At 47.4% G+C, this 17,269-nt stretch overlaps 1 protein-coding gene across 3 annotated transcripts in view; it reads left to right on the forward strand.

Annotated features, from left to right (window-relative positions):
* Positions 1 to 16,493, forward strand: part of foxo3b (forkhead box O3b) — a 36,303-nt gene extending 19,810 nt beyond the window's left edge. For all 3 annotated transcript variants that reach the window (XM_030344714.1, XM_030344712.1, XM_030344715.1), the window contains one exon: positions 10,557 to 16,493. In XM_030344714.1, the coding sequence (XP_030200574.1) occupies positions 10,557 to 12,044 (1,488 nt within the window). In that variant the 3' untranslated portion in view covers positions 12,045 to 16,493. The remainder of the gene's footprint in view (positions 1 to 10,556) is intronic.
* The last annotated feature ends 776 nt before the right edge of the window (positions 16,494 to 17,269 follow it).

Here is a 17,269-nt window from a genome sequence, read left to right on the forward strand (position 1 = left end):
GCCTGTGTGTCAGAGAGATAATCCTTTTTCGAACCCTCTCCCAGACCGCGTGCAGAGCGAGGAGGTGCACCCGGCCCCCTGCCTTGTGCCCTGTTCACACACAGACACACACAACATCACCAGGTTGTGGGCCTTCTCTTCCTCTTTCCTCATTTCCTCGCAGACCAGTGGTCTCTATTCTCCCCCCCCCCCACCCCCCCCCTCCTCCTGTCTCTCTCTCTCTCTCTGTCTCTGTCCCTCGCCCTTCCTCTCCCTTTCTCCCTCTCCGTTCCTCCCAAACATGCCTTGCCTTCCACTAGTCCGATGAGTGCAAAGGATCTCTGATCTACCCTGTCGGTGGTCACAGTGATCCATCCATAATGTTCCAGTACAGATATGTTCTAGTGTAGTCGTCCGCAGCCCCTCTGGTGTTTTGACATGGAGATGATCCCATGTGGGTCTCTTCCTTTCTGCCTCGCTCTTTAGCTCCCTCTCTTACACACAAGCACACATGCACACTAGAGGTCTGACTCTCTGCCGAAACCCGAGCCGGGCCCAGCCCGGGCCAGCCAAGGCCCGAGGAATGGAGGGGACATTCCGACCCGACCGAACCCTTGGGTCCGGCCGGTCTCGTGGTCAGAGATATTACATCTTATTTTATTATTCTATTATGGTGCTCAGTAGTTACATTAACATTCAGAGAGTTAAGCAGACGCTTTTATCCAAAGCGACTTACAATAAGTACATTTGTAAGAAGAAAGAGAAACAACAATATATTGCTGACGATAGAGCACATTTGATAGGTTACCCATTCTTTCTATATATATATATATATATATATATATATATATATATATATATATATATATATATATATATATATCTCCTTATATATCAGTCACTGATCGATACATGATTAGGGAATAAACACTCGCTTCCGTGAAGCACTATCAATGATCACATGCCGTATTCCGTCATTCAAGTTTCTCTGTAATCCGCAGTAGTCTGATTGTTAATTTCTTGTATCAATCATGATTTATTTGCAGTCAATAGTGAGAATCCGAGTGTGAGAATAATCATACTCACTCTCAATCTCTCTCAAACTCACTCACTCACTCACTTTGAATGAATCGCCATATGAAATCAACTTTATGTAGACCTATTTGATCCAGTTCCCAATTTTGTGTGTGCGAGATAGTGAGAGAGAAAAGTGTGTACATGCACTCACATGGATCCAGGATTAAAGAAAATGTTATGTGCACAGAAATGGAGTCATATGCAGTGTTGTCGGATATTAGGCCACACACACACACACACACACACACACACACACACACACACACACACACACACACACACACACACACACACACACACACACACACACACACACACACACACACACATCTCAGATCGATGGTTTTGATCACTGTTCTCGCTAGGAAGTTGGAACAGCCACTTGTAGATGAAGACACCATAGCAAGTTGCACCAAAATCCTTGTGTGTGTCTCTCCCTAATGGTGTTGGCTGACCTTTGTGCGTGTCTGTGCTTGGCAGGCGACCTGCCTGTGCTTTAGGACGCAGTGTTCTTCAACGTGTCTTGATGAAGTGTAGCAATACGTGCCATTGCGTCAGCACGCACACTAGAGCTGTTGGAAGGAATGTAGGGATTCAGATATAAATCGAATAGTAAAATTAGATGACATGATTGTGACGTGGAGGTGGGTTGAAGGGAAGGGGAGACTTCATTGGTCAGTCAGACTGACTCCTCATCATGCTCCATCTACTACAGAACACAGGTCATGATTTACACACAGACCAGTCATAGTGTTAACACTTAACAACTTTGAATAACAGCACAAGTTGTTATTCTTATATTATTGTTTATTTGCGCCCTATATCTGCGACGTATCAACCATCAAGAGGTGTTATTGTGACAGGCCTGAGTGTGACTTCTATTAGCCACATGCCATCCAAACCAAGGTGAACAGCATTGACCAAGAACCACGTCACCACGGTAATGTGACCAAACCTGTCGCGCCAAGAATTCCTGGCTTCATGGTTGGCTGGCCGGGGTGGGATGGGTCAGCCAACTCCCCCGGCCAGACCCGCTGCTATTGGAGGAGAAGCCTGGAGTAAACAGGAGGCTCGCTGAGCATGGGCCCCTATACAATGAGAGAGAGAGAGAGAGAGAGAGAGAGAGAGAGAGAGAGAGAGAGAGAGAGAGAGAGAGAGAGAGAGAGAGAGAGAGAGAGAGAGAGAGAGAGAGAGAGAGAGAGAGAGAGAGAGAGAGAGAGAGAGAGAGAGAGAGAGAGAGAGAGAGAGAGAGAGAGAGAGAGAGAGAGACTGACTGTATACCGCTTTGACTCCCTCTTTGATAAAGTTTTGTCTCTCATGAAAAAATACTTTTAGTTTATTAGTTACTTTAAGTCTCATGAAAAATACTTTTAGTTTATTAGTTACTTTAAGTGCCCTCAGTTTGCCATTTGTATCAGAGGGCAGAAATAATGGATTTTGGAAATGTTAGTGAGCTGTTACATAGTGTGTGTGTCGCTGTTTTATTTTCCTTTTTATCTTCATCAAGCTCCTAATGCCTACAAGAAAGGAACGTGGAGAAAGAGAACATAAATGTTATAAGGGAGGAAAGTATGCCAAATGTTGCGTCTCAGAGTCTAACTCTCACACACACACACACACACAAAACACACGGCTTAAACACACAGATGGAGGCGGAGAGCGAGACGCCGGAAAGAGAACGTTTCTCTGAACGGAATGGAATGTTCTGTCTGCTCTCCAGAACTGGGCTGGAACTGTGTGTGTGTATGTGTGTGTGTGTGTTTGTGTTCGCTATGTTGGCAGAGGCAGACCTGTGTGTTTATTTATATGCAGCGTCATGCATGTCCTAGACAGCTGCTGTCCAGTCCCTCTTGCTCCGTCTTTCCTCTGACACTTTGTTTGTGTGGACAACGTCAACTCCTGGATTCATTGGTGACCTTGGTTGTTATGGCAACAAATTATTTTGCATTATTTTCTGGCTCTGGTTGATTGTTATTTCATGTGACCCAACAGTGCTCTTTCGTTTTCTTTTCTTCCTTTGTGTCCCTGTCTGTCAGCCTGTCGTCCCGTTGTCTTTCTGTCTGTCCATCTTTTCTTTGTCGGGCCGTCTGTCTGTTCTCTTCCTGCCCTGGTGCCCTTTGTCTGTCCAGAGAGGTCACTGCACGCCTGCCTTTCGCCAGGTCAAGCCCAGCTCATGCTATTGTTTGGTTGCTCAGATGCCAGATAAGCATTATTCCACGCATTGCTTTGTAAGGCTAAACAGTGTTATGCAACCTGAACGATTGCCCCAACATGTCTCACTGTTGACATTTGACTCAGATTGGTGCTAGTTTACATAATGGGAGATAAAGGCTGTGTGTGTATGGTCAAAAAGAGCCTGCACACGCAAAAATGCACACATACGCACACACGCCGAACCACACGCTGACCTATACTCCCCTTAGTATTAGTGGGTGTCGGTCACACCTCTGACGGCTAGAGTGTGAGGCTCAGTTCACTGAAATGGCCCAACCAGAAGGCAGAAGGCAGGATTAGAGGCGGAGCTAAAACAATAAGGTGAGAGAACCTTAAACTCTAAGCACTTTGACCCTTGACCTAAGCTGCAGCCTCCAGGCTTCAGGATACTCATGATGTATGCTGGCATACATCAGAGTGAGTGTTTGTGTCATATATATATAACACACACACACACACACACACACACACACACACACACACACACACACACACACACACACACACACACACACACACACACACACACACACACACACACACACACACACACACACACACACTTTGAAAGTGGTGTGCACTGTCGCTGGGTGATGAAATCCACAAGCAATCATGTGAAGTCCCGCCCACCTCTGCTGTATTGCTTAGTTACCCATTCTCCCTCCACCTATCACAAAGGCTGGATCCAGCTACTGGCTCCAAGGCAAAAACACAGGGCCAGTGGAAAGCGTTGACAGATGTGTGAATAATTCAGACCAATGGGAGGGCCTCATTTCGGAGCACTCACACAGGGTGTTCGGGTATTGGTTCAAGTTCATGGCAACCGTTTGGCAACACACCCTGATGTGTATCTCTCTCACTGTGTCTCCTCCACAGTGGATCGGTGAACTGATAAAAACGTCTTTCACTGGGTAGACCAGCAAACTGTTTGTGGTGAAATGTAGAACTGCTCCGCCTGCTAATAAAGGACATAAAACACAAACACATGTCTCTCTGACTACACACCCTCAGAGCACCGAGGCAAAAAAAGGAGAAGGAGAGAGAGGGACAGAGAGGGGGGGAGGGAGAGAGAGACAGTGAATAATTGTTCCCACATGTTGCTGACGGACAAAAAGTTCTGTGTCCCTGAGCTCTGACTGCAGCTGGTCCGAACGCACACGCACACAAACCATCGCGGGCACACGCATAAGCTAAAACACACACACACACACACACACACACACACACACACACACACACACACACACACACACACACACACACACACACACACACACACACACACACACAGCTGATGTGCTTGCCTGTGTGAGCAAGGTAACTTGGCATCGGTAGTACTCTGTTCTTAAAGATGTACGTAGTATGCGACAAGTTTCAGGTTAGATGAAGATAAGATGCAATGAGACAGAGGAAGAGAGAGAGAAATGCAGGCTGGCTAGAGTGTAGAAGTCCTGAATCTGAGCTGCAGTTCCATAGAGCATTTTATTTTTATCAATGGAGGAAAAACAACAACTGGCGAGTAACTGGAGTAGTAAACACAGCCCCCTGGCACTAACATATAAGGTCCAACACCCTGTGCGGTGCCAACACAACACTGCCATGTCATCACACCCACCCACAGTCTCCACACTAGACAACCATTGGTTCGGACTGATTAAGGATTGGGCTTTGGATGAGGTAGCTGACCTTTCCCCTGGATGTAAATAAACCTAAATAAATGACCTTTGGCTCTTTGTATGTGTGGTTGTTATTCGACGTGGTGGCATGTGAAGTTTAAACCTCACACCCACGTTCCTGATACCATATCTATTAAATACTATCATTATTTAATAATATATGTTAGAAATAATGATTATATCTAATAAACAGAAAATGCATTTCCTGCAGAAAATGCGGTGAGTTCTGCAGTACAAAGTGAGGTTGAATTTTTTTTTATAAAGCCACATAGATTAAGACATAAAGAAACGTTAAATGGCTTAAATCAAGTGAAGGGATTTGAACACAAGTTCAAAAGTCTAAATGGAATGCAAATGGTTGGAAACAAATAAAGTGACAGCTGAATGAAAAGCGCAAAGCATTGCTAAAAATGCAGAAAGGTCAAATGAATTGAATTGAAGAATCTGAAAAGTAAAATGTATTGCCTGCCGTGTTCCAATATCCATACTATCCGTACTTACTAGCCTAAGTTTGAGTACGTAGGGCGTTCCGATTCAGATCGGGCGTAAATAAGTACTGAAAGGACCCGGATGGTGTACTCAAAACGGTCAAATCGCGAAGTGTGTGGCGATGTTCACTTCTCGTATTCAACGGCTGTGTGTGTGTGTGTGTGTGTGTGTGTGTGTGTGTGTGTGTGTGTGTGTGTGTGTGTGTGTGTGTGTGTGTGTGTGTGTGTGTGTGTGTGTGTGTGTGTGTGTGTGTGTGTGTGTGTGTGTGTGTGTGAGAATTGCGAGCCGGTGGGTGATTAAAAGTAGCTCAATAGAGTGGGGGAAGAACCGCCCAATCTGGCAACACTGCCTGAACGACATCCAAAAGTAGCCCAATTTGGCGGGGAAAGCCGCCCGATCTGGCAACACAGCTGAACGTGATAACCCTCCAGCGTCAACGTAAATCAATGAGACCAACTGAGAACGAAGCCGGTGTGGGTACCGGATTCACTCGGCTGCCAGATCGACTCGGGGTCCTGCGCTTACAGATGACGTATCGACACTTGACGTATCGACACAAGCCAACGGAGAAAACCCGGAAGGGTTGTTTATAAACGGGGCTCAATCATGGACATAAAAAGAAGGCTCAATCCGTTTTGGTTTTGATTTCATTGAACGCAGCCCGTTCTTTCGCACAAACAAAGCCATTGGAAACATGTCTAAAAGCACTGATGAATGCATATGTAACCCAGTTCCTGTTAGGGACTCTTATTCTGAAGGAGGAGAACGGAAGTGTCTGCGTGTGGGTCGCTGTTTTGAATCTGTGTTGGGAGCGCTGGAAATAAAGTGTATCGCCCCGTTCAGTGAATGGAGTTATCCGATTCTTCTTTTATATATAACCCAAGTACATAGCCGCGGGAACGTATTCTCAGCAGGGGGTTCTGGAAAAAAAAACTCAGCCTGCACTAGACTCGCAACTCGCTACATTGATAAAAAAAGATATATAGCAGCGCAGCTCAATTACACCAGTGCATGCGCGCACAGTCGAAAAACGATCGTTGTGTTCACACCATGGTTCACATCCAGCTGCTCACAGAACAAGTTTAGCGCACCACCGCTCCCCTCACACTTTTTCATGTAACTTTTTTTCAGCACTAGGTCATATGAGCATTAAATAAAGGCTGTGTCTCAAAATGCCTTGGACAGCAGCAACGATGACTCGCTTTGCCACGGGCCGAAACAGTGCGGAGCGACCACAGCCAGAGCGAACACAGCGGGGCAGAGGAGTGTCAGGAATAGTCTTTGGTGTACACATCAGTACGGCCTATTTGAACTACTGTTTAGTGGCAATGCAGTGTTTTATTCTATGCCTTTTTATTTTCGTATATTATTTCAATGAATACAATTTATTTATTTATAAAAACAAGATCTGGTCTTCAAATCTTTTTTCCAAATATAATATATCGTCTTACAATGGGGTTTGTGTTTATATTCGGACCAATACGGTACAGCGGGCGCTCACATGACGTTCAGCATTTCCTTGTGCATAATGTGACTCTTCCGAACCTAAAATCCCGTTTCTCCCCGTTGACACGACAACACATAACCGGCGTTTTCAGAAATCTCCACTTTGGCCGGAGTTTTTAGAAATAATCATTTTCTGTGATAAGACAGGGCCTCAGACAGGGGGTGCTGCAGCACCCCCAGCACCCCTACTTCCCGCGGTACTGCCCAAGTATATGCAACAATAATTTGTGAACATTAGAAAACAAAAGGAGATCATTAATACTTGGGAATAACATGGGAATGAATGAAACGCGCATGCGCATTTAAAAGACAGCGTTTACAGGGAGTGCGTCATTATTGCGCATCTAGGACCCTGAGTCGATCTGGCAGCCGAGTCAATCCGACACCCACACCGGTATGAAACTAAAACTGTTATTCTGAATAAAGTTTAAATGATATATTTTTTTCCGTTTAGATATGATTGAAGATACAAGTGTGTAGATTTGTTAAATGGTTTGAACGAAGGTAAATGGTTGAGAAAATGATTGAGTTATCTCGTTTTTAAGAAGTAGTAGCGTCAGAATGGCCAGACGTCTTCAATGAAAATAGCTGAAAACGAAGCCAGTATGAAACTAAAATTGTGATTCTGAAGAAAGTTGAAATTATATCGAAATTCCCTTTAGATATTGTTGAAGATACAAGTGTGTAGATTTGTTAAATGGTTTGAACGAAGATAAACGGTTGAAAATTGATTTAGTTACGTCTTAAACATTGAAGTAGTTGGCCAGGGAGTCAATGGCAGGACGGCTCCACTGTCCTCCCATTGACTCCCATGTTAAAAAAAGATAGTATTTTAAAAGTAGAATATCTTAAAAAGTATAAAACATTTAAAAAAATCTGAAAAGAAACGTGTGATTCCAAGCTATTCTGAACATTTTCAAATTGGAATGGAGTCTCTAGGTGAAATATTGAGGAAGGAGATAGGTCCCAAAATCTGTAGAGAATAATAAAGAAAGAAAGACAGAATAAAACGTATGAAGCACAATAGTTGAGCGCTGCATGCAGCACTCACCTAATTATTAATGATATATACACTGAGATGTATCTCTGTTTGAAGGTAGGTTTTGTTGTGTGCTGAGCTCACTTGGGGGCGAGTGACAGGACCAATGAAACGGGGGAGTGAGAGACACTGGGAACAGATGAGGAACAGATGGAGGGGAGAGGGAGAAGCGTGCAGGGGGATAGGGGAGGGAAGACTGATAAAATACCAAGACCTGCAGAGCACCAAAGGTGAGGTGACGCCCTCCGTGCCGCACGCCTCACTCTCCCCCCAGCCCGCTGTCTTGGTTTCTGTCTCGCTGTCCTTTGGGTTTGTTGTCTTCTATTTGCTCCGGTGTTGGCCCACGATTTAAATGGCAATTTGCCTTTATTTACATCGTCCTCCCAGCTGCTGGAAACATTTAGTCACTGTGTTTGCGTGTGTGTGCGTATTACATCAGTCCTCCAGAGATGCCGGCGGCGGTAAACAGGGGTCTCAGTGGTATCCTTTCTCAGCTTACCTCATTTTAACACACGCACACATACACTCCCATGCATGCACACAAGCTCTTACACAAAAATATGCAGTCCTACGCATTTGTTTGCGTTTTCGAAGCCCCTCCACAATCCCGTGCAGCTAAGGCAACGCAGCGCGTGCCAGTGGTCCCCGCCGTGTGCCAGAAGTCTGGTCTACAGCGGTGTACCACTTGGAAATGCACAAGTAAACACACACAAACAAGGTCATAGCTTCAGTGTGGCCTCCAGACAGAGGGCCGACGCCTACTGCATCCCAGAGCACTCTGACACATGGCTGCAGGCCTCTGATTGGACCGCTCCCAACCAGAACAAAGTAGCCGACGATCCAACGCAATAACTCCAGTACAGGCCAGGAAACACAGCAATGACCGAACAAACCATGCCGCTTAGCAAGGACACACTGTTTACACTCAAATCATTATAACCACTGTGGCACTGGGGTGTTCACAAAGGAGGATGGAAGTTGAAGGAAGGAAGCAAGGAGCCGAGGAAGGGAGGAAGGAATCATAAGGAGGAAGAGAGAAAGTCAGGAAGGAAGGAGTGTGTGTCGCAGGGCTGTGATAGTTTATGCGGTAGGATGTATTATCGCCTCAGACTCCCCATGGGGCCGGCGTGTTTGTTGAACAGTATAAACCCCCAGGGCCGTTGCTTAAGAGAGAGACACTTGACAATATGTTAAAGGGAAACGGGGGTAGGAGGGGGGGACTCAAAGATGGCATTATATCACGTAGGGAGTAACTGTCACGCACCGCAGTAGCACAGGGGTTGTCTCGGGTAAATGCGTGTTTGTAAGTGTACGCCTTGCTGTGGTTGTGTCTCTCTGCCCTCTGCTGGAGCCTGTATGGGGCGTGTGGTCCGCTGGGGATGAGGCCCACTATTGTACTGTCCTGAGAAGGCCTCTGTGTCGGTCTGCGTGGATGAAGCACGCTAGCAAATATGTGAATGCTCTTTTTCTTTCTACAAATTGCTTTTGGAAAAAGGCTGTGTGTGTTTGTGTGGGAGCGTGAATGACTGAATGTGGGGGGTAGTTCAGAGAAAAGACTATTCTAAGAAGGTCCATGTTTGTGTCACGCTCCCAAGATAACGGTCCAGGAAAATGAAACGTGGGAAATACAAAGTGGTCAGCATGTGCGGTCAACTGCAGGTCATCCCTCCTTATTCTGTATTATCCCCCACTACTGCACACAATGTCAAGGGTAAACACATCCCATGACCAAAAGGCCAAATCAATGTCACAATGGTCCATTAACAATGTTTAGATGTACAGGAGACTAAAATCAACTTGTTCTGCAGTCCTTTGCATTATTTTCGTTTTAAATCACAGACACCCCCACTCCCACCACCACATCACCATATCCCTCCTCAGGCAAAGAAAATCCTTTACTGAAATGAACACGACTTAGAACAGCATCAAGACAATTTTCACGCACCGCATTAGAGCGATGCAGTGTTACCCCCAGAACTGTATGGATAAGGCGGCCGCCTTAAAAACACTAGGGCCCCACCTTGACTACCAATGTATTAAAAAATTAAATATATATATATATACATTTTTTTGTATTTTTTTTTTTCATTAACAAAGTACAAAACTCTCGTAGGACAAGAAAACATAATTCCATCAGGTACAAAAAATATAGATAAACAATGCATTGGTAATGCCATAAAGCTTCTTGAATGAAATTGAAGGTGGGTGCGGAGGATAGTTCACCTCTGTGTCTTCCGAATTGAAACGGCAAGGGGGGGAATGGGGGATCCCCCCCCCACCTCGGAAGGAGGGAGTCTTGCCCGGGGCAAAATACCCCCAAAACACCACCTTGACTAAGACAGTTCCAGGGGTAAACACTGCAATGTCTTTATGCACTTGAATGAGATGGACGCCAGTCACATAGGAAAGAACCTCCAGGTGTTGCTTCTCAGGCGAGCTGGGGAATCCCCTCCTATGATCGCCAAAAGGGATGTGTGACTGAATGGCTGAAAGTGGCTTTGGATAAAAGCGTGATGTGCTCCCCTCGTTCCGCTGTGACTGACCGGCCTCCTCTCTCTCTTTCTCTCTCCTGACAGAACTCCATCCGCCACAACCTGTCCCTGCACAGCCGCTTCATCCGCGTGCAGAACGAGGGCACGGGGAAGAGCTCCTGGTGGATGATCAACCCCGAGGGCGGCAAGGGGGGCAAGGCGCCGCGCCGCCGCGCCGTCTCCATGGACAACAGCAACAAGTACCACAAGACGGCTCGCGGCCGCGCCGCCAAGAAGAAGGCGGCGCTGCAGGCGGCGGCGGGGGGCGAGGGGGGCGGCGACAGCCCCTCGGGTCTGTCCAGGTGGCCCGGCAGCCCCGTGTCCCGGAGCAGCGAGGAGCTGGACGCCTGGACCGACTTCCGCTCGCGGACCAACTCCAACGCCAGCACGCTGAGCGGCCGGCTGTCGCCCATCCTGGCCAACCCCGAGCTGGACGAGGGGCCCGACGAGGAGCCCTCGCTGTCGCCCATGCTCTACTCCGGCCCGGGCGGGGCCCTGTCGCCCGGCCACGCCCCCGGGGGCGCCCCGCCGCCAGTGGAGCTGCCCCGGCTGGCCGTGCTGGCGGAGACCATGAACCTGAACGACGGCGGGCTGGGGGACGACCTGATGGACGAGCTGCTGGACGACCTCGCGCCGGACGTCCCGCCGCCGACCGCCGGGGCCAAGGCCTCCCCGGGGTTCGGCGTCGTGTCCCAACCCGGCGCGCTGAGCCCTCCGTCCCCCGCCGCCTCCGCCCCCGCCGCGGCCGTCCCGGCGGCCGTCGGCGGCACCAACGGCTACGGCAACTCCATCTTCGGGCCCCACGCGGCGGGAGCCTCGCTGCGCGCCTCCCCCATGCAGACCATCCAGGAGAACAAGCAGACCTCCTTCTCCAGCATCTCGCGCTTCGGTAGCCAGACGCTGCAGGAGATGCTGAACTCGGAGGGCCACAGCCACAGCGACGTCATGATGACCCAGTCGGACCCGCTCATGTCCCAGGCCGGCGCCGCCGCCGTCCTGTCCCAGGCCTCCCGGCGAAGCCTCCTGCTGCGCAGCGACCACATGATGACCTTCGGGCTGGGGGGTGTGGCCCCGGCAGGCCAGGCGGGGCTGCTGCTGCCGGGCGGCGGCGGCGGCGGTCAGAGCGCGCTACGCAGCGTCAACAGCCTGGCCAACGAGGTCAACGCCCTCACCAACGCCAAGCAGCAGAACCTGCTCTTCTCGCCGCTGGGCGGTAACGGCTCGGCCACCATGCAGATCGACTCCTCCATCTTCCTCAACGGCACGGTGGGCGGCGGCGGCGGCGGCGGCGGTGGCGGCGGTGGCGGCGGCGGCGGCGGCGGCGGAGGGACCTGCCAGGACCGCTTCCCCTCGGACCTGGACCTGGACATGTTCAACGGCAGCTTGGAGTGCGACGTGGACTCCATCATCAGGAACGACCTGATGGACACGGACGGCCTGGACTTCAACTTTGACTCCCTGGTCAACATGAACGGAGGGGGGGGCTTCACCACCAGCACCAAGCAGAACTCCCAGAGCTGGGTGCCGGGCTGAGCCCCTGCCACCCGACCCCCTTCCTGGACAGGGGTGTGAGAGCTGGCGGAGGACCGGGCACTAATAAGGGAGGGGGGAGAGGACTTACTGTAAACCTTGAAGAAATTCATCCATGTTTCCTTTAATTTAACATTGTGGCTGACAAGGCTAGTGGATTGCTATTCATTTGTAACTTGAATACCACGGAAAATGAACTTGTCTTGTCGTTAACGACGACAATCCGATATTCATAAGCTCTTCAGGTCCCGACTGTGGTTGCAGGCCCCCAGACGAAAGATCAATCACTCAACCCGTCCTTGTTTTGCCAAACCTGCCGTGAGCACAGCCTAGAGTCCAAACCCTCTGTTTACAAAAGACTCCTGGTGAAGAGCTTCAGCCTCAGTCAGACCACCAACAGGACTATGGAGGACAACCATCAGCCCCAATAACCACCATGCAAATCCCAGTATGACGAACTGGCCTCAGAGTTATGCAATTGTTTTTCTTTTGTTCCTTTTCCTTTGTATGGACACCCGGTCAAACGACGTTCAATGATGGACAAGTGATCTTCATCTGAAGGTCCTGGACGCAAAGACAAGAAGTGAAGTGGAAGATGTTCCTCCTGCAAAAAATGACTCAAAAGCGATGTGATGTCAATCTAATCTAGTGGTTTTACTTTGATTTTGTGCTACCTTGAAAATCCTCCTTCTTTTTCTTTTACGAAATTTCTGTCATGATTGTTTCTTGCATCATACATATGTTAAAAAAAAAAAACATGCATACATAATATGGTGATAATGTATAGAATGACCACTCATGCCAACCGGACACACAGACAAAGCCCTTTACCCCAATGAGCAGAGGTTCATAGCTCTTATGAAGTAGTTAGATTATACTAGTCCCTGGGTTCTGTTGTTTGCCTGATAACTCACAAACTAAATTGACTTGTAGAATATAAAGAAAAAATATGAATATGTAGAATTGCATTCAGTTTTTGTGTTTGTGTAACCGAAGACAAAAAAAAGGAGGGAAAATCTGCCACATTTGTACAGCAAGGTGTATGGCAAGGTGCTCGACTTTGCGCGGGCAGTGGGGGATTTCTGGGTCGAGAGGAGTGGAAGTACAGTCTGCTCTCCTGAAGCTATGGTGGATGGGTTCCGTCCAGTTCAATTTTAGCACAGCAAACATATGTAGCCAAAATCAATACCTGGGTCCTAAGGTTGTGAACATTTCCACACCATGACGGGTGCTCTATAAAACAGTGTTTAATCCTGCCCTGGGAGAAAGCACCTCTTTCCCCCCATGACCTACGGATTCAAGGCTGCAGCCACAAGTGTAGCATGGCAAGATGGAACCTATAAGATGTGAGGCTATCGGTTGTAGCATCCTCCCTCTAGAAGCCATTTTGTCTCTTGAGCAAAAACAATATAAGCTAACTGTATAAATTGCCAAATTACTTGAAACAAACAGTAGGACATGCTGGCAGCCAAATCAAGAGAGAAACCCACACACACACCCACACACACACACATGCTTGCATTCACTTTCTCAATCTTGACACATGCATAGAGTGAAATTCAAGCACAGGGATAGGTATTAGTTTGTACCTCTAGCTAAATTTCCTATCAAGAGCTTGTGGAGCCTGTTATGCATTGTTAGAATCACTCAGGGGGGGGGGGGGGGGGGGTGCAGGCGTTAACCAAAGTAGCACAAAGCCCCGGCTTGGGGGGCTGTGAAGCTTCGTGTTCTCAATTTGTAACCTGTGAACGATTCATTGGGACTTTTTTGGGGAGGAAGAATTGAATGGATTAGATAACCATGGGATCAGAGCCTGCAAACAAGGGTTTTTTATTAGTGTCCACTTCCCACATGGTAGGACACACACACACACACACACACACACACACACACACACACACACACACACACACACACACAACCCACTTTGTGGACACGTCCGGTGCGCCTACACTTTCTGAGTAAACATTAAGTGGTTATGTGTGTGTGTCTGTTTAAATTCTGGACAATTCTGTTCCTATTTCCTTGTTACTTTTGTTTCTTAAGTTCATTTGACTTATCTCACAAATGGGAACAAATACTTTGGTAATCCCTCCTTCTGCGTACAGCACATCCTCCGCCCCCGACCTCGCCGTATACATGTTGTATTTATGCATCATGAATCGTGTGAAATGCATTTATAACTCAGACGCGTTTTCTCATATATCCTCATATATCCTCATGTAGTACTCATGTAGTACTCATGAGGAACTTGAGCCTCTTGCAGGATGTATAATGGACGCCCCGGAAGGCGAGCGCAATCAGTGTTGGAACAGCGCCAATTTAAGAGGGGTTTTGTTATTGTGTTTGTTTTTGTTTGTTTGTTTTCCAAGATGGCTGACATCACGGTAGATGGTTGTAGCATCTGGACGCCCCGGTACCTCTTCTCTGTTCGGGGACGTTGCCCAATTTTTTTGCCCCCCTGCTGTGTCAAAATCGATGTGAAGGAGTTGTGTATGAGTTTCTTTGTGTGTGGTGTGTGTCACGCCCAGGCCCAGAGGGGGCGGGGGCCAGACGCGTGCATGGTTAGCTAGAATGACCTGCTGTGAAACTCTACCCAAGGTGCAGTGCATGAACTACCTGTGCCCTGCCCCGACGGTTCTGTCTTCAACGAAGCCCAATCCACTGCAGTAGACAGTTGAAAAGACCTGTCTCTCATTTAACACACTAGAAACACCCACTGTGTGTGTCTGGTGTGGTTTTTTCAACACACAAGACACCCCCGTATTGTGTGTCTAGTTTCTTGATAAAGGTTACATTCAACCCCCAAGCGCTTTTGTATAAAAAACAACTGAAAAAGTAAAACTACATTGAACAGGGGCTTGCTGTACCAGTTTCACAACTGTGTGGGTTCCTCCTCTCCACCGACTGTATTCTGGGGTGTGAATAACCGCTTGGTGCAAACACACACAGGTGGGAGCCTATTCAATATAATAATGATAATAATGCATTTAATTTAGAGGTGCCTTTCAAGGCACCCAAGGTCACCTTACAGAGCATAAAGTCATCATAAATCGTTTAAAAACAAGACATTGTGGAAAATGTTCACATTCACAGACATTTTCTTCAGCTCCACATCATGGTGTTCAGCATGATGGGAGGGAGGCCATGTGAACGAGCTGATTTTACATTTTCTGTTGGAGAGGATAATCCCGATCTCCTTAAGAGCTATCCCCTTTTCCCTGTGCATGGATTGGCTAAAATACCAGGAACACCTCTTTGAAAAAAAATATTTACGTGAAGACGACTGACCCAGGTGAAGTCCCTCTGTTCTTTTATTTATTTTTTGTACCTATTTATATCATCTTGTCTTATTGGGGCCTCGGAGACAAATAGGGATACTTTGTAGGAAAGTGTTCCTGATTATTTTGTGCACAACGTGTATAATGTATAGCCATTCTGAAGACTTCTGACACCCTCTTGAAAACACATGAACCTTTATTGGAGGGAACTGGCAGCTGAAAGGTGCTTTCACACTGTTAATCCAGACGGGGCCCCAAGTTCATAATGCAACAGTGAAACACCAATCTCACTTCATACACGTCTTTTTGATGTAAGGTTTTCAAAGAAACGTTTCCTCCTGAAAGACATGTTGGAAAACGCTCTCCCCAAAAACCAGATTAGCTAGCAAACTCCCGGGCTAAAAGTTGGTGCTAACCCGATTCATGATATGTACGGTGTGGGGTGTGAACATTCCCATAGCACTGAGACGGCCTTAAAGGAGCAGTGCCAGTGTGTAGGATTTGGTGGTACCTAGTGGTGAGTTTGCAGATCAACCAACTGAGTATCCCCCCGCCCCCGCCCCCGCCTTCCAGCGAGGTAGGAGAAGCTATGGTGGCCAGTACTGATCTGAAAGGTGCCAGGTGCCATGTTCTTTAAAATAATGTAATCTTCTACAACATGTCATAGCTAGGGAGTAAGCTAGCGATTATGATTGTTTACTGTTCCGCATTGGTGTTTGATCGCGTTGCTTTTTGTCTGTTCTGGGCGACCTATGTAGATATAAGGAGTTCATTCTAAGGTCATATTAGATTATATATAATTCAATTATTTTACATTTCTTCCAAGTCAGTTCCACTCAATGCCACTAAATTCTACACACTAGCCCTTTAAACTTCTCTTTGCAGTCTGAGCGCCGTGTGAACACATAGACAGGCCTCTTCTCCTGTTAATCTCCCTGTCGAACACGTGTTCGCTATTTTCTCTATATCCCCGGCCTACACCAATGCCCCTTTACACCCTGTTAAACCCTGCTCCCCCCCCCCCCCCCCCCCCAGTAACCTTGCTTCTTCTCGACTTGACGTTAGTTGGTATTTTTCCTCTGTATTCCATTTTTAATTGTAAAGTAGTTTGTATATGAAATGGTGCGCATGTAAATAAAGCTTGGTGAGGCTCCACACTCCTTTCGATGTCTTTGGCTTTTTGTTAATTTCTTTACTCCTTCATTTCATATTCATAAATAAGAGACACACGCATTAAGTTTACAGCAAATCGGCACACCACAGGAGACGAGCAGGGCAGGAGGGCATTGTTTAAAAACAATGTTACTGCCATCCCTGCTAGCAGTCCTCACTTTATCCATGCTGCCGATTCCAGTCCCACAGACTAAAGCACACAAAGACTCTTCTAGATTAGTGTAGATCTGTGTTCTGCAAATGAAACCGTGCACCCCCTCTTTAGCCTGATAATCCCCCCCCCCACCCCCTTTGTTTGTGGGAGATCCCAGCAGTCAGCCAACTCCCTGTTCTACCCCGTTTCCTCGAAGCCCACTCCTTGCACAATGTGGGTTTTCTGCGAACCCCCAAGTGAAGAACAAGACCGCTAGCAGCTGACAGCAGACGGGTACACCTCTTCCTGGGATATTGTGAAATATACAGAACATAGCTGGAGGCTGGAACAGTCAAGAAGAACATGGAGTTGTGTTATTGGTGTAGGTTATGTAGGAGTTAACAACACAGATAATGGAGACTGGGATTTTGTTTCCAAAACACATTGTGACACACTGGAGGACAAGAACTAAAAATCGAGGCCGGACAAAGGCTCAAAGCTTCAGAATGGAACAAAAGATAAACTACAAACATAACAACAATGTGTTGCACTTGGTGTAACTCTGGGGTTGAGTTGTACCCAGGCCATTTGAAGTTTAAGTGGATGAGTATCATTCACGCCATTTAATCCATAGTCAAATA

The sequence above is a fragment of the Gadus morhua genome, chromosome 21, assembly GCF_902167405.1.
Source record: "Gadus morhua chromosome 21, gadMor3.0, whole genome shotgun sequence".
In the NCBI taxonomy this organism is placed as follows: Eukaryota; Metazoa; Chordata; class Actinopteri; order Gadiformes; family Gadidae; genus Gadus; species Gadus morhua.